The following is a 26,386-nucleotide window of genomic DNA, read 5'->3' on the forward strand; positions in this document are numbered from 1 at the left end:
TGTGTGGGGGCGAAATCTAATTGTGTGGGCGCGGAAGACTGAAATCACTTGGGGGATGAAGTCAAAGGAGCTCGCGTTGGCGAGAGGAAAAAGGCATAAATTGAGACCAGAGAGATGGAGAGAACGGTTTCATTATTTGCTGGAGTGCGGGGGTTTAAAAGAATTGGGGGGTGGGGGAGGAAGGTGGGTAAATCTCATGGGAACATATAAAATTCTAACAGGACTAGACAGCGTAGATACAGGAAGGATGTTCCTGATGGAGGGGATTTCCAGAGCCAAGGATCATAGTCTAAGGATATGGGTAAACCATTAGGACTGAGATGAGGAGAAATTCCTTAGCCAGAGAGTGGTAAGCCCTATGGAATTTGCTACTGCAGAAAGCAGTTAAGGCCAAAACATTCTGTTTTCAAGAAGGAGTTAGATATCACACTTGAAGTGAAGGGGACCAAAGGATGCAGAGGGAAGGCGGGATCAGGCTATTGAGTTGGATGATCAGCATGATCATAATGAATGGTAGAGCAAGTTCGAAGGGCCAAATGGCCTATTCCTGCTTCTGTTTCCTATGTTTCTATTTTTCCAATTTTTTCCCCCACTTTTCCTGCTTGTGGCTTACTGGTTCTTGGATCTTCTCACAGTTGCTGTTAATATGAAACCACACACACTTCAAATACAGGGAATCCAACCTTTATAAGGTAAATTCAACACACTGTATATGCTAGAACAGGAACTCGGCTCCCAGTCTGGGACCAACACCTGCACGGTTTCTCCCCCTGCTGATGTCACTGTTGTGCATCTGCCTCCTGCTGTCTTCTTTCCAAAACCTCCCATTCTCTTCGCTGCTTCTTCCCCACTGCCCATTGCAACACTTCACTTCCTCCCAGAGTCACAGGCACTGACACTGCACGTGTCAACTCTCTGCAGTTGTGGCGTCAGGAAATGCAGCCAATCCAATAGTGTTTGCACAAGTCATTTGCTTCCTTTGTCATGTGATCTGATCTCTTATGCTCAGGATATCATGTGATTAAACATCTAGGAGCTGACAACCTTGTCCTCCCCCAGTATATCAAATATTGACGAGCCACTCCGAGTCTTCCATCTACCCGTGGCCTTTCAAACATTAGAAGTTGCAGCACACATAGGGCAGGAATCCAGGGCAAGGGTCTACAGAACATTACTCCCATCATTCAATTTGACTAGGATTTGCCAGGCTCTACAGCAGCTACCTGAGTGCATTTAGGTTAATGTGTCATCCACTGGAATCCACCTCACAAAGTTTCTGAGCTTGGCAGCTGTCCCCTCTGACTCCTGGTCTATGTCCTCCTCCAACACTGAGCCTGGCTCTCATCTACATGACGGCATTTACATCACAAAGCTGTGCTGCTGGCTGGTTTCTTTGAATCAAGATATTAAGTCCCTGTGACAGGTAAATACTATATCTGTCATGTACTGGAGGCAGGCAGCAATGCATTGTTGGCTCAGAGGTGTGGCTGATAACTCCTAATGTTACAATGGCAATGTAGAAAGAACCGGTTTCAAAAATATTCAGGTTTTAAGGTCTTACTCCAGGATTGTGTGTAGTTTTACAAAGCCTCCCTCAGGACTTGCAATCTCCATGTGTAGAGTTCCTTGGACACTTTTAAGCATGATTCTCCTGGCCCGCATTACTGTGGCTGGTGGCCAGCTGGTGAATACATCGTGAATGCCTATAATATAAATATATGTGTCTTGTCCAAATCCAGAAGGTGGATTTATATGCTCAGATGGAAGTCCCTGGCTGCTATAGAAGTTTTAGACAAAGTGCTATTGTTAAGAGACTGTACAGCTTTAAGAAAGTATTACTGCTCATACCAAAAATAAGGCGTATAAATGACAACTTGATATATCACTTTGCAGCAATTCCAAAACTTATCAAGTGAGTTCCAAAATGGCTGCATGACTTACTGGCCAACATCCAGTGAGCCACTTGAGAGCATTTGAGATGCACTGAATTCATCAATTCAATTTATGTAATTTGGAAGGTGGGCTTTATGAACCCAGTATTTTGCACGTATACATATACTCAGTACCACATATCCTTTCAGACCACATGATAATGCACTGAAAAGACATGGGTGGAGAACAGACAAAAGGTGAGCATATGGTAACTCGCACATCTGCACAAATAGCATGACCTTCTGCAACATCAACCTTATATTGTCGAACACAATGGCAAAATTAATTTGCAGGGTTCTGGGTAGAAAGCTAGGGTGTGGAATTGAACGGGCCTTTCAAAAAGTCAACCCTGGCATCAGCCCCTGGAACGATCTCCTGTGCTATATTCTAAATCCAATCCTCCCATTAGATGCTAAACAAAGCTATTGTCAGTCAGCCTGATGGATATATAAATGGGGCAATTCTCCCGGCCTGCTGCGCTGCTTTTGTAATGCAGCGGTCCGGGCAACACAACCGGGGGCCATTTTGTGGCTCCCCGCTGGGCACCACGGCTTCCGCGAGCCTCCGGCAGCCAGATTTCCGGCGCCATCAGCTCCCCGCCAGAAATCGGTGGGGAACTGCATAATTTATGCAAATGTACATTTAAATATCATTAACAGGCCTGCGACTGAAATCCCCAGGCCCGCTACCATCTCTCCCTCTCCCCCGCCAGGAGTGGTTCACTCCAGTGGCATTTACTATAGCTCCCCACTTGCGGAGAGCTGGTGGCCTGACCCTGCTGGAACGATGGGGGGTGGGGGCAATCGAGGCCCCCCAGAGGGTCAGGCGCCAGGGTGGTGCTCTCTGGGCATTGCCAGCGGGGCAGCGCCAGTCTGAGCCCACTGGCATTGCCCAAGGGGCAAAGTGCCAATGCACAGGGGAAACTTTGGCATTGCTCACTGGACATTGGGTAGTGCCAAGGGAGTGGAGCCTAACGGGGCCCAAAGGGGCGGAGCCTCTGGAAGGCGATCGGTGGGTGTGAGGATCCCACTATCACTCTGCATTCGGGCTGAGTGGCAGAGGGAGGGAGGCCAGCAATCGGGCTGGGCATTGGGGTGGTGGGGGTGGGGGTGGTCAGCTTGCTGGGGGGTGCATCGGGGCTGTGGGGCGGGTGGTTGGGGCTGCTGGTGGGGAGGATTGGGAGATCGGGAGTGGGGGGGGAAGATCGAGGCGGGCCGGAGGCGGGGGAAAGGCTGCCCCGGACACATCCAGAGGGGGTCAGCGATCGGACCGTGGGGGGGTCACATGGCCAGTGATGCGGGGGTCACGGGGCTGGCCAGCATTTGGGAGGCTGGCCGTATGGGGCTACTGCGCATGCGCTGATCCCGGCACTGACAGATTGGCGCATGCGCAGTGGTCTGCTCAGCGCTATGCTGCCGGCCTCCAGCGGGAATAGACCACGCTCCCTGATTTTCAACGGGATTCATGCTGGTGCATGCTGCAGTGCACAGAGTGTGGGAGATTCATTTTGAAACTCCTGCTGCAAAACCAGCGTGATTTACTCCAGTTTTTACACAAATTCAACCCTTAGAATTTGTTTTGGAGAGATTCGCCCCAATCTCTAAAAAAGAATATCGTAAGAGTGAAGTGGTAGCCCTGAATAAGTGGCAGAACTAATGCTGTTTGGGAGAATATATTGGTGCATGTCTGTGACAACTGGTGTGGGGTTGGTGATACATGGTTTGTGGTGCACATTGTGCTGGCTTTTGATAATGTACCCTCAATATCTGTCGTGTTAAGACTTATGAGTGTCCTGCTTCTCGGACTTTGTTATAATACATGGGCTTGATATTCTTTTGGTGGATTAGCAGTTGGGCCAGATTTCCACTTCTCAATATGACGAATTGCCTACAAAAGAGCTGCCCTCCATAGACCTGAGTTTAAATTTCAGAACCTGATGATTTTATTAGACCTCATCTACATATCTAAAAATGGGCGACTCCTACCTTTATTATCTATTTAAAAGAATAATATTAAAATCAGAATCATCATGATTCATCGACAGATAAAAATCCCGAGCATTTCAATTGCTTACCAACCTGATTTCCACAGGGCGAGTGGGAAGATTTCTGTTTGTCCTTATTATGGACGTAATTATTTTCATAGTCATCTCCAATGATCTGCATTTTCACACGAAGATCCCTCTGCTCCAATAATTCAATGAAAAATTTAATCTTATATAAATATAGACTTAGGCCAGGATTATACAACTTTGCTCTGGTGAGGCTCGTATAATCCCGGGCGGGCGACGTGGTAAAATTCCAGCCTTGGTCTATTCTCGCTCACAGTTGCATTATTCCATGTTTTTCTGCATTGAACTGATCGGTTGTGTGTCTGCTGCTGAAATTCTCCTTTGGTCTTTCACAATCTTTGTCACAATTTGCTATTGTGTCAAATTGGTGGCATTAGCCATTTTTCTTTCTGTTCCCGCCTATCTCTTTCCACTTATGGCTTCCTCTTCATTCCATTCATCAGTAACTCTGAAATTCGGTGAGCTGCAATCCAGTCATGCTGCGATTTCTGCACACACCAGAGCTTGCAGAGATGATGAGAGGGCATACTGATTACTGGTAGGCACTAATATCATGACAGGTCCATGTCTGCTCTCTACCTGCCCCAAGCAGCCAGAAAAAAGGGTATGTTTGCGTAATCAGTGGATGGAAGATTTGCCGCTACTTTGCTTGGACCCTGTTGCACCCATCTGGAGGCCGATGCATCTCACGTACCTTAATCTATTGCCTTCTAATCCCATACACTCTGCCTTAGCTGCATTGTGGAAGTGGGAATTCGGCGCATAGGGATAAGTGTAAGGAAGCATTTGATATGTTGCAAGACAACTGTAAGAATAGGCAACACTCTTCAATAGACGCTCAGGAAGTATTCCATCTCCTTACCTTTGTGTGTTCAGAGTGGCTCATTTACTGTATGTTGGGAGCATGATGTTGAAATTTAAATCAGCAATCTTACGTTAACTGGCCAGCTCAGCCACCTTTGCTGAAGTAGCACAAGTTTGGAGAAACAATTGCAACACCATTGCGTCAAGGTTAAACTATCAACCTTAGTTTATATAATAGCGAGCAATGAATTGCAGGTGAGAATCAGTTAGATATTTACGAAGGAAGGAGATGAAAATAATATAAGAATGACACATAAAGGTCATTCACTTTTGTTTGGCTATCTGTTCTGGACAAGATCTGACCATTTTTCACATTTTTCTTTCTCAAAACCCATGGCTTTCTGTTCAAGAATTGATTTCCTTTTGGAATACTACTTGAACAGTGCTTTCCAAACCCATGACCGCTATCATCCAAAAAGGCAAGGGCAGAAGATGCATGGGAACGCCACCACCTGAAAGTTCCCCTCTAAGCCACTCACCATCCTGACTTGGAAATATATCGCCGTTAGATCACAATCCTGGAACCGTCTTCCTAACAGCATACTGGGTGCACCTATGCCACAGGAACTCCTGCGATTCAAGAAGACTGCTCATCAACACATTCTCAGGGGCAATTAGGAGTGGGCAATAAATGCTGGCCTAGCCAGCAGTACCCACATCAGCACTTCCTGCACCTGGTGGTAGTCCACCCCGTAAGTCAAGATTGAGTTAAATGTAATTTTTTGGCGTTCTTCCCTTATCGTCACGTTTTCTGGTCCTCTATACAATATCCTGAGTCTTTAAGGCATGTTTCAATGTTGGGATCAACATTGAGTACTGGACAAGGAGATGGATCTGAAAAACATGTTATTCAACGAGGTCTCTTAAGGTCAAAAACCTGACATGATCTTAACGGCAACAAATGCTGCTCTCGCCAGCGACGCCCACATCCCATGAAAGAATAAAATGATTGGTCTCCACAAACTTTTTCACATAAAGATCACATCTGAGGGCCAACACATTTTTAGCAATTTTTTTTAAACAATCTTGTTGCTAATACTTTCCCTCTAAGACTGAGTAGCTGGAGCTAAAAATCTATTTCACAGTCATAATAAACATGTTAAATTCAGAATGAAACTTTGTAAGCACATTGAGATTTTATTGTGTTATCATTTGTTGTATTATTTTGAGCATAGAGGCAGAAACTATTGAGGCACGGTGGGTTATTCATTTTCCAAATATTGCATGAGTCCTTTAAAAGGAACCAACTTGTTTTTAGCCACTTGCTTTAGTTCTTTGAAACAAAACAATTCTGCTTTTATGTTGAGCTCAATCAAAGCCCAATCAGTTCCCAGAACGTGAATACCCTGGACTAGTTGCTATGTATACTTATTAAACGCTAGACTGTGCAAAGCACTGTAACCACTGAAATATTCATGAGCTGCGTCCTATAGAAGTATATTTTTCAGAGAACGGAGTTGCTTCATTTACTTTTGGGATTCCATCCAACCCAGGCAGATGGGGTGAAACTCTTTCAGACAGCTGTTGAAGCCCCAAGTGACATTTGTTTGTGCAGTCTGAAACCAGGCTGGAGCATCCGAATCCACAGCACAACCTGCTTTCCAATTCTGTACAGTTGACACTGATTTAGCGAGACAATATGGGAAATGGGGAAAGCCAGTACATGTGCAGTGGGAGCTGCTCTTCTGAGAGTACATTCACACAGTTTAGTGGAGAGGTTAAAAAAGGTTGCTCTCCATTGAATTAGTATCACAATATGCCTGATTTCTGCATTAGTGATCCTCTCATTGTGTTTTTTTAAGTAACGTTCTGTCTGATTCCTAAATTGGGCGCACCCTGCAAGAAATGGTCAATTAAGGTTACAGCCCTATATTCAAATCCCTTATCCTTCTCTTGATAAACATAAACAGACTCATAAAAATATAGGTTCTGAAATTACACCCCTGTACTAGTAAACACCCATCAATGCACTTCTCTGAAATTCATCCCTCACTCTGCTATCTTTATGGCAGCATTTATCTTCAAGTACACAAGAACGCTAATTCTGTTTTTATTTTTTTTATTTATGTGCAGGATGTGGGCGTCACTGGCCAGGCCAGCATATTGCCCATCCCTAATTGCCTTTCAGAAGGTGGTGCTGAGCTGCCTTCTTGAACCCCTGCAGTCCCTGAGGTATACCCACAGGGCTTTTATTGAGGGAATCCAGGGTTTTGACTCAGCGACAGTAAAGGAACAGCAAAATGTTTCCAAGTCAGGATGGTGAGTGGCTTGGGCAGGAATATTCAGGTGGTCGTGTTGCCAGATATCTGCTGCCCTGGTCCTTTTAAATGGTAGTAGTCCTGGGTTTGGAAGGTGCTGCCTAAGAAACCTTGGTGAGTTCTTGCAGTGCATCTTGTGGATGGTAGACGCAGCTGCCACTGTTCATCGGTGGTGGAGGGATTGAATATTTGTGGAAGGGGTAGCAATCAAACAGGCTGTTTTGTCCTGGATGGTGTCGAGCTTCTAGTGTTTTGTTGGAGCTGCACTTATCCAGGAAAGTGGAGAGTATTCCATCACACTCCAGACATACTTTGTAGATGGTGGACAGGTTTTCGGGGGTCTAGAGGTGAGTTACACACTGCAGGATTCCTGGCCTTTGACCTGCTTTGGTAACCACAGTATTTATATGGCAAGTCCAGTTCAGTTTCTGCTGACTCCCAGTTGTTAATAGTGGGGGGTTCAGTGATTGAAATGCCAGGAATGTCTCGGGGCGATGTTTAGATCCTCTCTTGTTGCCTGGCATTTCTGTACCGTGAATGCTTCTTGCCACTTGTCAGCCCAAGCCTGGATATTGCCCAGGTCTTGGTGCATTTGGACATGAACTGTTTCAGTATCTGAGATGTGAATGGCACTGAACATTGTGCAGTCATCTGCGTAGATCCCCACTTCTGACCTTCTGATGGAAGGAAGGTCATTGATGAAGCAGCTAAAGGTGGTTGGGCCTAGAACACTACCCCTGAGGAACGTCCGCAGTAATGTCCTGGAACTGAGATGATTGACCTCCAACCACCACAGTCAACTTCCTTTGTGCCAGGTATGATCCAACCAGCAGAGAGTTTTCCTGCTAATTTCGGCAAAATTTGCAGATGCATTTTTGAAATTCTCTTCGCTTTATCCTGCAAGTGTTAACTGATGCTGATTATTGAGATCTGTTTCTGAGTGCTTTCTTCCCTGCTGTGTCATGTCCAAATGGCTTTTCTTCAGGACGTATTCTAGCCAGTTGTGTCCGTAATCATGCAGGGTAACACCAGCCCCAAATCTGCCCTCAACTCCCACATTCACACACATGCAGCCAGTGTGGTAGCCCTTTGCACCAGATCATCTGCTTTTTAACTCATTATGTATATATAAAGGTGCAACGTGCCATTTCTCATGGAGTGGCGGACTGGGATACATCCGCGATGCTGTTACCTCATCAGCTCATATTTCCTGGAGCCCATATTTGAAGAGAACCCTGCAATGATTGCCTTCCATTGCCAAGGGAGTCAGTGTGAAGCCCTTGGATAGCACTCATTCCATCCACAGAGCCTCCCTTGCAGCTGTTGCAACATCTTAAGGATCACTGAAAATACCTCCGCCCCACAAGCCAAACACCTCAGGCATGACAACACTTTCACCAAGTAGAGAGGAGCTGGATGAGTGGTGCTAGGCGCTAGCAACCTCAGTCAGTGCACTGTCAGACTGACTCCACTGGATTAGACTAAAGTCTAACCTTGCACTAATGTAATGACTGTAATCATTGAGGCGTAAACTCTGTCTCACTCTGTCAGCAGCAATGTGTAGAGGCCGTTGGGACTTTTTGGATTATGCAGTGTAGCCATTGCTCCTTTATCGTTGGATTTTTGTGACCTTTGCTCATTCCTATGCGAGGGACGAATGGTCATTCAAAGTCAATCAACGTTTGGCTCCAAGCCACAATGGTTAGTTTCTCACAAGAATGTGCACCATGAGTTAAGGTGCCCAAATTCTTCGGTTGGTATTTGAATATTCCTAATATATTTCAGCTGAGCCTTGATCTTCATGTCCTGAAGTGGAAATTATTCGGGTGCCTCTTCAGTGCAGCAAGCCCTCAGACCTAGTCATGTGTCTCTGTCTACCCCTTCCCCAGTCATCCCCCAGCGCGAAGGCAGGCTGTAGCTGGATGTTGTGTTTAAACTGGACTCCAGAATTAGATGGCAAGATGACCCCTTGTTTACAACCCCACTATGGAACTTCATACGCTGGAAGCTCATATTAGAAACTTTTGCAAGATCATCCAGAGCCAGGGGATTTTTCCAGTAAGCAGAAAATTCTACTAATGCTCATCCTAAATTCCTAATACTCACAAATTTCTGCTGTAGAAGCACGAATTCAGAAAATCTGCTAGTTTTAAATGCTTCCACTTAACACATCCTCCAGGAAGCCTAGGAGAGACCTTAAGTCCATGGAAGAGTATGCTTAATTGTAATAAATCGAGGGTGATTCGATGAGGCTAAAGAACAAAAGGCTTTACTGCCAACGAACAAATAATTATATTCACAACAGGGTCAGACAGAATAAGTATGTGACTGTATCCTGGCTCCAACTGCAGATCCTCCCCCAAACCAGATATGGACTCTTGCACTCGATTGGTTCAGCTTCCCATGTCGACACTCCATAGGATCTGGCCCGACCACATGACCCTTAGGGAACGCCCTCTATCACAAGGGGTCACGTTACAACAATAATATATGTCAATGCAGAGGTTTTGTTGCTAACATCACCTAATTAAGGGGCACAGACCTTTTCAATTGGTCGTAACTCGGTGTCTAACTTTGTAACCTTTGAACATTAAACACTCCCTATTTCCAGTCTATTCTGCTTCCAAAACCCGTTTGAAGATATTTTATTATCTCCCGTTGTTAATGGTGGATAAATATTCCTGTCGCCATAGAAAAATCACACAACTTTGGAGCTGGGGCGGGCAGTAGGGGGAGGGGAGCCTTGAAGGTAAAGTACCTTAAACTGGAGTGCTGCCAACATAACACAGCTGATTTTCTCTGACAGGGAGAATAATTTCCCTACATTGCTATTGTACTGTGCCGATCAAGGATTTTTAAATAATGGAAGGACATTTTAACAACCACATTTTTAAAATATATAATGATCATTTGAACATTATATATTTGGTTATTTGATTATAACATACGGAGGTCGGTTAGCTCAGTTGGCTGGATGGCTGGCTTGTGATGCAGAGCAAAGCCAACAGCACGAGTTCAATTCCCATATTGACCGCGGTTATTAATGAAGGTCCCGCCTTCTCAATCTTGCCCCTCATCTGAGGTGTGGTGATCCTCAGGTTAAATCACCACCAGTCAGCTCTTACCCTCAAAGGGGAGCCGTTGGTCATCTGGGACTATGACGATTTTACCTTTACTTATGTAAATCTCTGGAGTTAAGGAATTTTGGCCAAACATTTTGATGCTTGTGCGCTATCTTTTAGATAGACAAGGGCAACTAAGCATCCAACGTGGTGACTAGGGCATTCTTGTGAATTACGCACAGGAGATGGTTTGGCCAAAAGGAAAGAAGCATCACAGCCTGTGTCTGATATAGGCAGCATAGATTCTCCTATGCAAATGGGGGCCCAATGCCTGTTTTGGCCTCTTTTGCATGGCTGCGTTCAGGAAAAATGTGGTCAACATGTGGACAATACTTCGGGGGTGACCCTCCACTGGACCCAGGGGATCAACTAAAGAGGGATCCCTTCCACTCAATACCATGCCATGTAGGGGAAACCTGCTAGGCTGGCCACTTGAAGTGGACTTCTCCTGCCGCCAGTTTAATCCAGGTGACGATGGTTTGAGGGCCTTAACTGGGCATCAATTACCCACTTAAGGATCTCGATTGGTCAAAGAGTAGGCAACCCAAATGATGCCTCCCCCACTGTCCGTTAAAAATGTGGTGGTGGACGGTGGGCAGGTGGTGGGCACTGTACCAATAGCATGGTTCCCTAATTTACAGGTCCATTCACCAGTTTTTCTGTGGGTGGCTCATTTGGTTCAATCCTTCATCTTGGATCCATTTGTGGCCAATCATACCGCTAACTCACAGACTGTAACTTAGCAAACTCATTTCATTTATGCTGCTTATGGAACCAGAGAAAGGAGATTTTCATCCCAAGGTGTGGATTCTAATATACATTCTATAGTAGAAAGGATGCAGGGCTAACATTGCACACTGTAATACCACTGCGTTGCACCAGTTTTGGGGCATTTATTGATTGAGACATGAGCAAAGTTAATTTCAGATTCAACAAGTACCCTTCTCTTCTTCCATCAGAGGGAGTGAAAAAAATGCAAAAGGTGTGCGTAATGTAGAGAGGAAAAAAATACAGGGGAAGTGTTCAAACAAAATCCCGCAAAGCTGACAGCTCTATTTAAATGGCAACAAAATTTCCTTTGATCACTTTACAAAAAATATTATGATTTCCATGCTGAATTCATTTCATCCAACCAGACATACCGAGTGCTTTTCCAGTTACCTAAACAAATATACAGGGTGACATGAAAGTCCATCAAGACGTACTATGATTAGTAGCCTAAACCACAAAATATTGCCGATTGCCAAGAATATATAGCCACGAGGAACATTTTAATTCATTCTTGGGATGTGGGTGTCTCTGGCAAGGTCAACATTTATTGCTCATCCCTAGTTTTCCTGAGAAAACGGTGCCAAACCTTCTTCTTAAATCACTGTAGGCCATGTAGTGGTCTGAAACAGTTGAGTGGCTTGTCAGGCTACTTATAAGTTAACCACAGTGGTGTGGAACTGGAGTCACTGTAGGCCAGACTGGGCAATGATGATGGGTTTTCTTCCTAAAGGACCTGAGTGAACTCGTGGGTTTTCATCCAGACTTTCTGCACCTAACAGCTAGCTATCTATGACTCATGGTGAGAAGTGTGCTTGGGTGTATTTTTGACGAGGACAAAATTAAGTTTGGCTGCGATGCTCAGACAATCATTGTCTAAGCTCAAATATGAATGATGCCACTTAATGCGAAGGATCCAAAGGGCCATTAGTATCACCAAGTTGTGCCCCAGTATGAAGCACTGGGGTGGCACGGTGGCATAGTGGTTAGCACTGCTGCTCACAGTGCCAGGGACCCAGGTTCAATTCCCAGCTTCGGTCACTGACTGTATGGTGCCTGCACATTCTCCCCGTGTCTATGTGGGTTTCCTCCGGGTGTCCCTCATACAGTCCGAAAGACGTACTGGTTAGGTGCATTGGCCATGCTAAATTCTCCTTTGTACCCGAACAGGTGCCAGAGTGTGGCAACTGGGAGATTTTCACAGTAACTTCACTGCAGTGTTAATGTAAGCTACTTGTGACACCAATAAGTAGACTTTAAACTTTGAATGTAATGAGGGAAAAATTCAAACAAAAATCTAAAGCTAGGGTTGTTTCACAATTTAGTCCTTCCACGGCAGAGTTTTGAGTGATGGGTGCATATATCATGAATTTAGTTGAAGGGACTCGCAATCACAACCCACACAACTTTCCACTCAATAATTTCATTCTCTGTGCCAGGTGTGCTGAATCATATAATTCACCATAATGGACATGATATATTCATAAAATATTCGGGTTCTTTACGAAAAATGAATGCGCCACAAGAGAGGAGTAATGATGCCTGCAGGGAATGTAGCTGAATTTGAAATCACCCCAGGATTTCACAGGTTAAGACTGCTTTTTTGCGAGGGCTAAGGAGGGATTAGTTTTTATTATTTGTTTCCGAGATAGTTAATGTCTGCGAGTTTCAGCCTTGTCTAAAGCAACCTGTCTCAGGTCTACATGAATGCGGTGCTTGTTCTGCTGGCTAACTGTTTTCTCTTACTGTCTGATCCAGGGAACGATGTGTTGTCTCCTGGCAGCCGTGTGGGAAAAGGCTTGACGACAGTCGCTGCTCAAGCGCTGGGGCTACCTATTGGCATTGCCGTGGCAGCATCTCTGATTGACGCCCATGCCGGAGGTTTAGGTACTGTGGGGAAAAGGGGATGGGAGCAAAATAACCAATGATTTTATATAAATGGATTTTTCTTTGATCATTTCCTTGGCACGTTTTTTCGAACCTTAGGAGGATGTCTTTTCGAATTATTTTTATTTGTTCCTTTTTAACTATATGAGCCAATTTAATGTCAGTGCAGTAGAAAGAAATAAGCTGCAAATGAAGGACTTCTGACATAATATCAGAAAATGCTGGGACTACACAACAGCCCTTTAACATCTATATAAAATAAGATTGGTTTCTGAGGTTTATCAGAAATGAAGGGTTGCAGAAGGATCTGCACTGGAAACATTTACCAGGGCCCCTGCTTAATATCTATTGGCTGCCACTGGAAATGCATTGTGAGTGCATATTTCTGAAGATAGTATTCTTCTTAGCTGGGATACCATCTATGGTCGGATAGCATGCAGGCACTCAGTGTTTAGTCTCACACAATAGGATCGGTGATAAAGTAATAAAGGAAAACCATCATATATGCTTCTGTACATCAACGTAGGCGAGTGGAGGAGAAAGGAGAGACAAATCAATCTCTTCTTTTTCTCATCTCTCCTCTGTCTCAGAAAGTTCGCAGAGTCCCTGCAGTGCAGAAAGAGGCCATTCGGCCCATTGAGTCTGCGCCGACGCTTCGAGGGAGCATCTTGCCCAGGCCCTATACCTGTAACGCCACGTATTTACCCACCTAACCTACACATTTTGGGACACTAAGGGACAATTTAGCATGGCTAATCCACCTAACTTGCGCACCTTTGGGAGGAAACCGGAGCAAGCGGAGGAAACTCATGCAGACACAGGGAGAAGGTGCAGACTCTGAACAAACAGTCACCCAAGGCCGGAATCGAACTCAGGTCCCTGGTGCTGTGAGGCAGTAGCGCTGCTCAGGTTCATTCCAGTTCTAAGAAACAAAGTCGCTCTTATTTTTACAACTAGTGCCAAATATCTTTGCACTTTTTAAAGTCACGGGGGGGGGGGGGGGGGGTTGCGATTCCCCCAGGCAGAGGCTGTTTTGCGGGTTCCCCGCTGGATGCCACAGTCTCAATCGGATTTTCCAGCGCTGTCAGCTCTGTGCCGATCTCTGGTGCGGAGCTGTATAAATTATGCCAAACAGTATTTACATATACTTGTAATGAGCACTTCACCCTCGGGCGTCAATCGGGGCCAGGACAGAAGTGGTTCACTCCAGCGGGGTTTACAATAACTCCCCACTAATGGAGAGCTGGTGGCCCGACCCCACTGGAATGAAGGAGGGCCATCAAGGCCTCCCAGAGGGTCAGGGGTAAGGGGGTGGTGCCCCCTGGGCATCGCCAACTTGGCAGTGTCAGCCTGTGCCCCTGGCACTGCCCAAGGGGCAAAGTGGCAGTGCCCCCCAGGCATTGGACAATGCCAAGGGGGCAGGGCCTGATGGGGGAATTGGTGGGGGTGGGGGGGCTCCCTCTGCCACTTTTCACTCGGGCTTAGTGACAGGAGGAGGGAGGCCAGCGATCAGGACTGGGCATGCGGGTGGGGTTAGCAGTTAGCGATAGGGCTGTACAGAGTCCAATGGTGAGCCGTGTTTCCCGCTGCACAAAGCTGGGAATGTATTTAGCATATTTTTGAATATTATTAAAACTCATTAAAAGGGTTCCTCATGGGGATCCTCGCCCCACACTCACTGACATCTTACACAATGCTACAGAAGTGTCCTGCCCTCCGGACTCGAGGTTCATTCACACAGTGCTCCCAACACTGAGGATTCTTCATTAGGCTTAGCTGCCAACAGCACTTCACCCTCGGGAGGTGGTGCAGCAGCATTAAAGGCGGGGCGGGGGGGGGGGTTGGTTTTGCGTCAGTTGCAGGGCAAGGCCCCAACTCAGGGAATGGGCTTTGGTGGGGGAGGGAGTCGTGCGGGAGTGGGGGGAACGGGTGGCTTCGAGTCAGCCACCAGGCGAGGCACTAACTCAGAGAATGGGCATTGGCGCGGGGGGGAATGGGTGGCTTCGAGTTAGCTCAGGGAATGGGCATTCAGGATTCGGGCTGCGGCAGCACAAGGGGCTACAGGGTGAGGCCTGTACTGGGGGGAAAGGGAAGATTCTTACATGAAAGGGAGCTGTGGGGATGGCGCAGGGTGGTTTGCTACATCATATTGTATCAGATGCTTCAAGCTAGGGAGGGTCAAGGTCCAGCTGGGTCACAGTGGGTTTGAGGTTTTCAGTGCAAGGATTGAGAGCTCATGGGGTGAGGGAAACCTCAACATCCTGCTCCTTTGGGAGGGATTTGCAGACTGGTACAGGAACGGGACAAGCAAGTCTGGCACTGAGACCTCAGCACCACCACCTTGCAATATGAAGTGAGTTGGCAGCAAACAAACTCAGCTGGTGAGTTCTCTGAGGCCTCTTAGACGATTCATACACTGCACTAGGAGGGGGTTGCGGCAAAGTAAAGGGCCAACCAACAAATATGAGTATCCTCAGGAGAGATGAACAGCTCAGGCAGACTATGAACCTTTTATTCAGGAAATCAGAAAGGTACAAATGAAGGGCACTCTTGCGAGATTAATACCAAAAAATGGAACTAATCAGTCACCTTGTACTCATTCTTCTTCAGCGATGACTTGCTAACACGTATGATTGTCCACCTAAGAAATCTATGTCACCAATCATGGGTTCTGTGCGTACTTACATGGCTGATGAACCCAATCCTGGAGCCCTATCTCTGACACGTGGCAGGTGTTTCCAGGAGGTGGAATTAGTCCTTGGACCCGCGATCACTGGTATTCCTTTCTCAGGCTCCTTTTCCTCTCGCCATTGGATGTTCACGAAAAATTGTGTCCCTTCAATCAGGAGGTTCCTACAGGTAAGTTTCTTCTGAGCAAGGGTCTCCCAGGCTTTGATATTTGTAGTTGCATTTCTTGAGATAACCCTTCAGAGAGTGTCTTTGAAGCACTTCCATTGTCCTCCTCTTGTTCTGGGGCCTTCCTTGAGCTGGGCAAAGAAGATTTGCTTTGGCAGTCAGGACTCTGGCATCCTCAGCATGTGACTGGCCGAGCGGAGTTGGTTTTGGCTGATCATGGCCTCAGTGTTGATCTTGGCTCCTTCAAGAATGTTGCTGTGCGTACACCTGTCCTCCCAGCTGATACAAAGAATCGGTCTCAGACAGCATTGCCTCTCTAGGGCCTTGAGGTGATGTCTGTATGTTGTACAGGTTTCTGAGCTGTATGGAAGAGTTGGGAGGACGGCTGCCTTGTACACAAGGACATTAGTATTAGCATGGATGTCATGGCCATCGAAGAACCTCATCCTTAGGCGTCGGAATGTGGCGCTCGCAGATTGGATACAACGTTGGATTGCCACGTCAATGTCAGCATTAGTTGAGAAGTGGCTTCCCGGGTAGGACAAATGTTCCATGTGTGGGAGGATTTCTCCATTGATCCTGATGGAGGGGGAGACCAGATCCTGCCCCATGGCGGATTGGTAAAGGATTTGAGTGTTCTTGAGGTTGAGCTGAGACCGATTCTTCAGTATGCTTCAGCGAAGATGTCAAGCATAGCTAGGAGATTCTCTTCTGAAAGTGCGGAAATGGTGATGTCATCCACCTACTGAACTCCCACGAGCAATGTCAGTGTCATTTTCTTCTTGGGTTTCAGCTGGTTGAGGTCAAAAAGTTTTCCATCCATCCTGTCGATAATGTCCACTCCACTGGGAAGCTTATGCTTGACAAGTTAAAGGATGGTGGCAATGGGGAAATGGGTGGGGGCGATAACACATCTCTGCTTGACTCCAGACTTGACTTGAAAGGTTTCTGTCTTATTTCTGTCAGTGAGGACTGTCGCCGACATCTTGTTGTGGAGGAGTTGGAGGATGTTGAATTTCTCTGGACAGCTGGCCTTTGACAGGGTCTTCCATAGCACTTCGCCATAGTGCTTCCCGATTGACTGAATCGAAAGTCTTGGGCCAATTGATGAAAGCCATCTAGAGTGGTCGTGTTGTGAGCAAGCTTGTTCTGCATAAAGACAAATGGAGAGAGTGTGAGCAAGACACATGCTAAGGCAGATGATAAGGATGCCAGGCATGTGTATGTGATGCATGGAGCAACGTACAAGTTGAGGATGCATGTTTGAGAGGATATGAGGGTGATGGAGATGTGAAAGTGTATGTGAGAGCCAGCAGTGATGAGTTGGCAGTGCGTGAGATCAATGTGAATGTGCGATGTGCTGATGAATCTGAGGTATGAGTAATGACATGATGGACTTACTCTGATGGCACAGATGAGATCATTCGTCCTCTTCCTGCATTGGGTGATGGACATCCTGTGTGCAGAGTTGGCATTGATCGGTGTTACCACCGCCTCCCAAGCCGGAGTGGTGAGGTTCGTGGACTTGTGGTCGGAGCGGGAGTAAAGGACATGACTGTAGACATCAACTGCACCCAATAAGTGGTTCAGCGAGGAGTCACAGAACTAGGGAGCAGCAGTCTTTGGTTTGGGGGCAAACTTCTTGCTGTACTGCAGTCCTGGTGTGCGCAATTGCACTTTACATATGGCACCTGGGGCAAGGCAGCGCTGAGGTCCAAGGCATGGCGGGCAAATCGGAGGCCGCCTTCCAGCATTCCTGCGTGTCCCTTTGAATTAATATTTAATGAGCTCGGCAACAGACGATTAGGCTCAAAAATCTTCCATTGCGGGGCCGTCAAGAAACTTGCCGTTTTGTACCCCCATTGAAGCACTTAGGACGCAAACTGCAAAATTCTGCTTTTAGCATCAATGAAGAATCACCCTGATGAAGGGATGGGAGGAACTGTAGGTTCTTACTGGATGAAGCAGCAAGAATAGAAGGTAAAATCTTCCTCATTTTGTGAATGGGTGCGCGCATTTGTGTATGTTCCACACCTTGGGAACTTGAACACTGAACTCTTTTTTTCATTTTTGACATTCATAGGACTCATATGGCATTCAGATGGCTCATGCACTTTAAACCAGTTACCATCATGTGATTTTCCACCAAGCTATAATAATGCAGTCCAATTTCTTCTTAAACCGCTTCATGTATAACCTATATTAGGTAGCTGATCCGTTGACAGTTTTTTTTCCAATAATTGGGAAGTTCTTTATGGTTCTGCACTGTCCCCACTCTGTTCCTTCTACTGGCCCGAGCCAGTTAGCTTGAAACTCTATCTACTCCTTTGCTGATGATTCCATTCTGTCGTTGTCTAATTTATTTTATATTTCATACATTTATTCAAACGTGTTAAAGAAAAAGGAAAATTGCAGAGAGGCTTCTAATTTATGATAATCCATTTTGTACTGTCACCCAAGACAAATGTATACCCAAACATGTTTCAATCCAAAATATCTCAGGATGCAGGATTGCTGTACCAATATCCAGCAATCTTATGTTCACAGAGCACTGCCCTTGTATTCCGAAAGAGAGTTGCCCGAGTGGCTCATGCAGTGCAGAGGCAGTGACATCTGCAGCAGCCTGACAACTACAAAGATTTGGACAACTTTTTTTCCGAAACTGTGAACCTCTACAGCAATAAGTTTCCAGGTAAAAGGACTCTTCCAGGTCAGCACAAGTAACCAGATAATCCAGACTGCTGTTTGTTCCTTTATAAAACAAGTGAACGATGCCATTTTTTTAAGGAAACACCTTAATAATTTTCTCAGAAAGGAGAAACTAACTGGAGAGGGAACATTCCCCATCTGGCAGGCTTCCCAAATCTTAATTCAGGGTGTTGTAGATGGAACCCATGTGGCTGTCAAAGCTCTATATTTTAAACCCAGGAAGGAGATCCAGTCTGTTAAATGCACAGGGCATTTAAAACCACAGAAAATATTTGTGTACATCAATCTGTTATCTAGGGAGTAGCCATGATGCTTTCATTCTGTAGTAATCCATGATGTCTGCATTATTTGACATTTTTGAGAGAATAACCAGATGGCCTTTGGCAGACCATTTGTAGGCTTAGTTCATGACCCCAGTTGGAAACCATCCCCCCACCCCCACATGCTGTAGCAAACTGCAGATACAATGATGTCCATTGTTAGCACACCATAGTTATACTGCTGCAAAAACCCTGTTGTTCAGACTATTGTGGGAGAGGAACCGCTCCAATTCTTTCGTCACCTTACTTAGTGCCATTTAAACAGTCAATGTGCTCTAAGTGCTACATCTGACAACTCAGTAGCCATTCTTAAGTACTTCCCTAATATTGAGGGGACAAGCGTTGGGTAAAAATGTGGCCACTCAAACATACGCTGCTTGTTGGTTCCTTGTCTTAAACTGTCCAGACTGCTGATATCCCAACGAGGTGGCCAGTTGGTTCATCACAGTGTCGATTGGGTATCTATGATGAAGGTAAAATCTGATTTCATTCCTCTCCTAAAAATCATTCCCTACTGTGCAATCTGGAGAGTGGACAGACTGCTATAATGTGATGCCTAAGTTTCAGATGTTCGCATAGTATTTGGTTCATGCTCTTCCATTGATTTGGGAGATTGTTGTTCTCTACTTTCCTATAAAATGAACAAGTTCAGCCTTAACCCATTGCCCAACCTGACCCTGACTCCTCCCATTATTCACGCCACCGTGTTGTCCATTTATGTGAACCCCTCCCTCTCATGAGACCATCCCATACCCCATCATGACCCTGGACCTGCCACCCTGTCATATTCCATTACCTCTTCTCAGTGTGACTGTTCCCTCTGCTGCCCAGTACACTTAACTCAGCCCCCAAGACCCCACCATAGAGAGCATTGATCCATCTTTCAAAACCATCTATCTCCCACCATCTCAGTCCTGAAACCACCACCACCCACACCCATTCACAGGGCCCCACAAACCCAATATGCAAGGCCCTCCACCCGACATCTCTGTATCCTTGCCTTCACTCCCTGGCCCATCCCTGCCCAGGAGTCTATCCCTGCCTCAACCAGCTTTCCTGCCCCGTGCCCCTTAGACAGCCACCTTCGAATCATTGCATCATTGAACAGTGTTCCCAAAGGGGAAACAGTTAATGGCTACTCACTCCACCTGCAGCAAGTTGGCTCCTTTGTAAATCTGATAGCAAGTATTGCTTGCTGGCTTTAATCGAGAAGGGGAGTTTAATTCTGGCAAGCTGGCCTTTTAATAAACATGCAGGTGCATGCTAAAGTGCTTCCCAATACTTGCCATCGGGAAACTCAACACGCCTTCAAATTTCCTTGAACTTAATTGCAAAAGTTCATTCCACGGAATCTGATTTTTGGCATTCATTCAATTCAGTTCCCCTCGCCTGCTTTCCTTCCCACCCCTGTAGCACAAGATTCCACCCTATGTATCTAGTACAGAACAATCGTCAAAGAAACTTACTATTAAAGTATAGGCATGTTCTTGGCAAATCAAAAGTTGCAGTTATTGTACAATCTGTTTTACTGCAAAAGGCAACCAGAGGCACTCTGCCCTTTCTTTCATATTGGGTTGGTGCCTGTGGAGTCTCTTATTCAAATTCTTCAAGCCTTCTTAGGATGAAAAGATTATATAAGTGAGGGCATGGCTCTGTCCCCTACATTTCTTGACGATTTAGCAACATCATCATGTAAAATAGCGCACTAACAAAACATGCTTCCTCAGTAATATTTCTGAGTGTGTGTTGCAGATTTCTGATTGAGCCACTCCTATTTTTTTTCCATTTTGAATTGTTGCATTAGGTTTGGTGCACTGCTAGGGGGCGATTCTCCCCAAAAAATTCTAAGTGTTGAATTCATGGGAAAACTGGAGTAATTCACGCTGGTTCTTTCCAGTGGGAGTTCACACGAGAATCTCCCACACTCTGTGCACTGCAGGGGCCACCACCGTGATTATCATTAAATTTCAGGGGACAGGGCCTATTCACACTGGAGAGGCTAAAATCAGCAGGCCTCTGCACATGTGCAGTGGCCCCGAAGTGCCAGCCTCTGGTTTATTGGCCAGCTCAATTGCTGGCCAGCAAACCCCCACCCCCCTCGCCGGGCCAACCCCGAGCTCCCCCACCACCCCCTCACCCCTCCCTCCCCTCTTGTCCAGGCCCGCCCCGATCTCCAGCCCATCCCACCCCGCCCCCCCGGCAGTGTCGAACCAACCCTCCCCCCAGGCCCCTAGGCCATGCCCCCAATAGGCCCTGTCCCCTTGGCACTGCCCCATGCCCAGTGGGCAATGCCAAGGTGCCTCCTGGGCATGGGCACTTTGCCCCTTGGGCAGTGCCAAATGCCCAGGCAGCAGCCCCCCACTTCCCAACCCCATGGGGGGCCCCGATTGCCCCCCCTCCCTTCATTCCAGCAGGATCCGGCCACTAACTCCCTGAAAGTGGGAAGCTACTGTAATCCCCACTGGAGTGAAATACTCTGGCGGGGTGGGACATGCTAGCGGGCCCGGAGAATTCAGCCCTGGGCATGAAGTGCAAACAGAGCAGAGTTTGCATGAAGTGCAAACAAAGCATATCCTTTATGTAACACAAGAGGTGCAATGAGGAAAATGAGCCTCGATGTGTCTGCTCCCAGACTAAGCCTTTAGCTCAGTATTAGCTTTCTTGTCTCCTGAGTCAGACAGTAAAGGATTTGAACCCCATTCAGCCAGGTAAATGGAAACCGGAATATGGTCTATATATAAGCAAGGTATTTGCCTCCGGACAGTGTGACTACTGGCTCAGGGATAGTGTTCCTGCCGATTAGTCTGCAGGATTGGATTTGAGACCCACTGTAGACAACCCTACTCACTGCCGTCTCTGAGGTGCAGGTAACTCCCCCCACCACAAGTCATAAAGTGTCATTTACCCTTATTTGGAGAAGATAAAAATTGAGGAATGCAATACGATACCAGCTTAGCTACTTTCCCTAGTAAATGACTCCAGAATTTCATACATAAGACATGAGGTAGTACCTACCCAAGCTGCATAACACAATGGAGACAGGCATCTGATCCCAGACTTCATATACCAGTAGTTTGAAAATAGAAGACACAGTGACACAAACATGGCTCGTAGTGGGGTGGCATAGTGGCACAGTGGTTAGCACTGTTGCCTCACAATGCCAGAGACCCGTGTTTGATTCCTGGCTTGCATCGCTGTCTGTGTGGAGTCTACATGTTCTCCCCGTGTCTGCGTGAGTTTCCTCCGGGTGCTCCGGTTTCTTCCCACAGTCACAAAGATGTGCTGGTTAGGTGCATTGGCCATGCTAAATTCTCCCTCAGTGTACCCGAACAGGTGCCGGAGTGTGGCAACTCGGGAATTTTCACAGTAACTTCATTGCATTGTTAATGTAAGCCTATTTGTGACTAATAAATAAACTTTAGTAGTGTCTTGTCAAATAATGTATTTTTTTTGTTGAGCTGCATCTCAGCTGATTTTGACATAGAAAATAAGAAAATGGGAATTTTTTATCAAAGTAAGTGTCAACTTGTTCAAGTTTAGCACAAACCATACAGAATTTTGGAGATCAGTTGACGTGGTTAAAGAAGACAAGAGAAACCAAAAGAGAAAAGAGTTGATGATTCAAGTCTAGATGACCCTTTGTCAAAGCTTTTCTCTCATAGATAGAAACCCTACAGTGCAGAAGGAGGCCATTCGGCCCATCGAGTCTGCACCGACCACAATCCCACCCAGGCCCTACCCCCACATATTTACCCGCTAATCCCACTAACCTACACATCTCAGGACTCTTAAGGGGCAATTTTTGTTTAACCTGGCCAATCAACCTAACCCGCACATCTTTGGACTGTGGGAGGAAACCGGAGCACCCGGAGGAAACCCACGCAGACACGAGGAGAATGTGCAAACTCCACACATTACCCGAGGCGGGAATTGAACCCGGGACCCTGGAGCTGTGAAGCAGCAGTGCTAACCACTGTGCTACCGTGCCGCCCTACAGATGCTGCCAGATCTGCTGAGATTTTCCAGCATTTTCTCTTTTGGTTTCAGATTCCAGCATCCGCAGTAATTTGCTTTAATTAAAGAAGACAAGGTTTATTTATCTCTCACTTATCACCTCCCAGTGAAAGGAATTGTTTTATTTCTCTGTAATTCCCCTATTCCTGCTATATGTGTTCTTATGAACTCTTAGTCATTAAAATATCCCCTTTCTGTTACTGATCACTTAAATCAATAGCTCTTAAGCCTTGAGCAATAGCCAGAAAGTTCACTTGTTGCAGCACACAATGCCAACAATACAAAAAATACAATATTTATTAAATAGAATAATTAAGCAGGGCATTATGGCTGCAGAACACTCGCTAAGTTACAGTATTCTGAGAAATCTGAGTGTTGCTGTCTAAGCTCATTATAGAAGCAGAAGTGTTTGTCATTCTGCAACTCACTCCCATTTGTGTTTTGTTCCATAAAATAACACTTTAAATTATGAAATGTTAAAAATGACGTGACAAAATGTTATCTGAAACAAAGTCCATCCACTGCACTTGGGATTGTATTGCTCTTTCTGTCCCCAAGTCCTATTATCAAGGTTACTGGCTAAAGTTTGGTTTCGGTCCCAGAGTGATTCAGCCTGAGCCACATGACTCACAGAGTACTACTTGTTTGAGGGACTCTCCCTCTGTCTGTGTGCGACTGAGGAACAGAGCTCCCTTTCCCATGTGCATGTCTCAGACAGGATGCAGAAGCACAGAATACCACCACAGATAACTGCTTGCAGGGACTGGTAGTACCATCTGGGATTGCAAAGAATAGAACATTCTTTCAGGGGACTTTCTCTGAAAAAAAACACCAGCTTAATTTACATGCATCATGTTTCAAATAATGACCACCATTTTATTCCCTACGCCTTCAGATGCATTCTTCTTTTTAAACTATATATTACTGTGACTATAGTGTATCAAATTCATCCTTAAGGCCACAGAAATAATTAGCAAGTGGAAGAATTAGTAATAGTTAACCATGCAAGAAAAGTGCAACAGATTTCTTTTTATATACTTGAAAATTATTTCCCTTGCTTCTAGTGGCATGGTGGCACTGTGATTAGCACTGTTATCTCACAGTGTAAGGGACCTGGGTTTGATTCCTGGCTTGGGTCACTGTGTGGAGTCTGCACGTTCTCCCCCTGTCTGCGTGGGTTTCCTCCGGCTGCTCCAGTTTCCTCCTACAGTCCGAAAGATGTCCTGGTTAGGTGCATTGGCCGTGCTAAATTCTCCCTCAGTGTACCCAAACAGTGTACCGGAGTGTGGTGACTAGGGGATTTTCATATTAACTTCATTGCAGTGTTAATGTAAACCTACATGTGACAGTAATAAATAAACTTAACTTAGTGTATCTTTTGCTGTCCTGCCAGCACCACTGTTGCGTCAAGGCAGTAAAGGTTATGCGGGGAACAGAAGGCAAAGTGATACCTGCAATTCAAACACCTAGGGTTTTCATTTGCCATTGTGGGCCTGTGTTAAAGTGCTACTCTCTCATGGTGCATCAGAGAGGGAATGTTTCTGAGATAGGGTGAATAGGCTGGCCTATCCTGTTCCTTTATAGTAAGACACATTGGAGCATTAACAAGCTCCCATATCATAGTGTCTGGAAGTGTTCTTTTCCCTTGTGTTCAGAAATAAATATAAAGCCAATTAAATTTTGGTGTGTTTAAATATCCAACACTATATTTACTAACATTAGTAATGGCTAACTGTAAAATAACTTCCCTGTTTTTGCTAATTAAAATGTAGCAATATTGTACTGATGGCTCATTGAGTTTACCCAGTAATTACAGGGTTGTACCCATTCGGAAGGTCACAGGGTTAATCTGCTAACTGGGATAAATTGAACAATATTAAACTGGCTGGCAGTAGGGATGCATGGTAGGATTAGAAAGGCAAAGAATTCACCAAGGGTCTTATTCTTGATTACTCGAGTGTTCCCTGAGGATGTATGTGTGTTTCATTGTCAAGCGTTATGCATATACCGCCTGGGCAAAGTGCAGGAAGATAACTGTGTCCAGTTAATTGTCAATGGCTGAGAAGTAGGAGAAAAGTAATGGGGACAGGGTGCAGTGATCATACAATATGGCAACATAGACATGTTGAAACACTATTTGAATGACAGAAATACAGAGCAGTGATTAATTGCATAGAGTTAGACTCCATTTTAAAAAAGTTTCCAACCTAAGCCTGCACACTACAGCAGTCTGCAGAGGCTCGTCTCTGCGCCCCCTACAGCCTGACTTTACATTTGCGGCCAATAAGCTCACCAACATTAAGTAACTGACATTCTAAACGAATGATTGGAATCAGGACATACCCTATGGCCGGTGTAAGTTCTGCCATATTTCACATCTGGCAGCAGTATAACCAAGCGAAAGGTCTGGGCTGTGATGTTTTTGTTTAGTTAGAATATATTTGTGTATAGTTGCTTTTCCAGTGAGGCTTCTATTGGATGGATCCGCTTGCTGTGGAATGGTAGAAGTGGGTTGGCAGACAACGATCCCATCGTGGGGAGTCCATGTGTGTCATGCATCTGTGCTTCTGCCATTTGTCATAAAGACAGATAATCCTCCCACATCTGCCATATATGAAATTGCATTGCCAGTAATACTGCATACCTCATTACACTGCCTGCCCACAAGCAGGTTCTGAGTCAATGAATGGCCCTCTTTCATCTCAGTGGACTGCAAGATTGAAATCAGGCTTTTTCACTCACCGTGACCCATGGAATAAGATTGAATACATTTAGCACATGCCGAATACTTCATACCAAGTTATAGAAAATGCTTAATCATTCATATATTAATAGAACTGTCATCAATTTCAAATGGCAAAAAACAAAAGAAATATTTAAGCATTGGACGCCAAGGGAGTGCATGTCCCTCACAGTCAAAGATATGTGCAATCAGCACGCCCCCCAATTCACTTGCCCTTGCTTTCCGTGTGTGCTACTTCAGTCATGTCAGTAGGAAAAAAAAGCTACGTGGATGAAAATGAGCAGACTGTGGCAACCCTGTGTATGGACAACGGTCAGCAGGCTGTTTCGTGGGCAGCACTCAGAACCCAGATGGGCCACAGGTTGCCCACCACTGTTCTTAGTTGACTTAACTGGCAACTACCTGACTACTGATTTCGTTTTGGATTTAGGGAATTCTGCAAAATTACAAATAAACAGAATACCCCAACTATCTCATTGACATTGGAATAATTGAAAGAAAGAATAAAACACTGCATCGATAGTTTGATAGCAGGAAGAATGTTTCTTTCAGCCTGTGGAATGGTACCTTTCGCCCTCCGAGGGATGGAGAATGTAGTAGCCTCGGTAACGTTTTGCAACTTATAGTGAAACACAGACCAGAATTTTCTGGTTCTAACTGCCTATTATTAGAGTAAATTAGGTAGCTGAGAACAGGAAATGGACAACAGTAAGAAGACATGCTGAAAACATGTTTCTATGGCTGTTGGGGCTAAAGGGATCAAGGGATATGGGGGGGTAAGGCCAGATCAGGATATTGAATTTGATGGTCAGCAATGATTAGAATGAATGGCGGAGCAGGTT

The 26,386-nt window shown here is 45.6% G+C and overlaps 1 protein-coding gene across 4 annotated transcripts in view; it reads left to right on the top strand.

The window, feature by feature from the left end:
* The window catches only part of fggy (FGGY carbohydrate kinase domain containing), a 278,408-nt gene that overhangs the window by 129,261 nt on the left and 122,761 nt on the right, over positions 1 to 26,386 (top strand). For all 4 annotated transcript variants that reach the window (XM_078218494.1, XM_078218493.1, XM_078218491.1 and 1 more), the window contains exon 7: positions 12,774 to 12,902. In XM_078218494.1, coding sequence (XP_078074620.1) covers positions 12,774 to 12,902 — 129 coding nt within the window. The remainder of the gene's footprint in view (positions 1 to 12,773; positions 12,903 to 26,386) is intronic.

This window comes from Mustelus asterias, chromosome 8 (genome assembly GCF_964213995.1).
Source record: "Mustelus asterias chromosome 8, sMusAst1.hap1.1, whole genome shotgun sequence".
Taxonomy (NCBI): domain Eukaryota; kingdom Metazoa; phylum Chordata; class Chondrichthyes; order Carcharhiniformes; family Triakidae; genus Mustelus; species Mustelus asterias.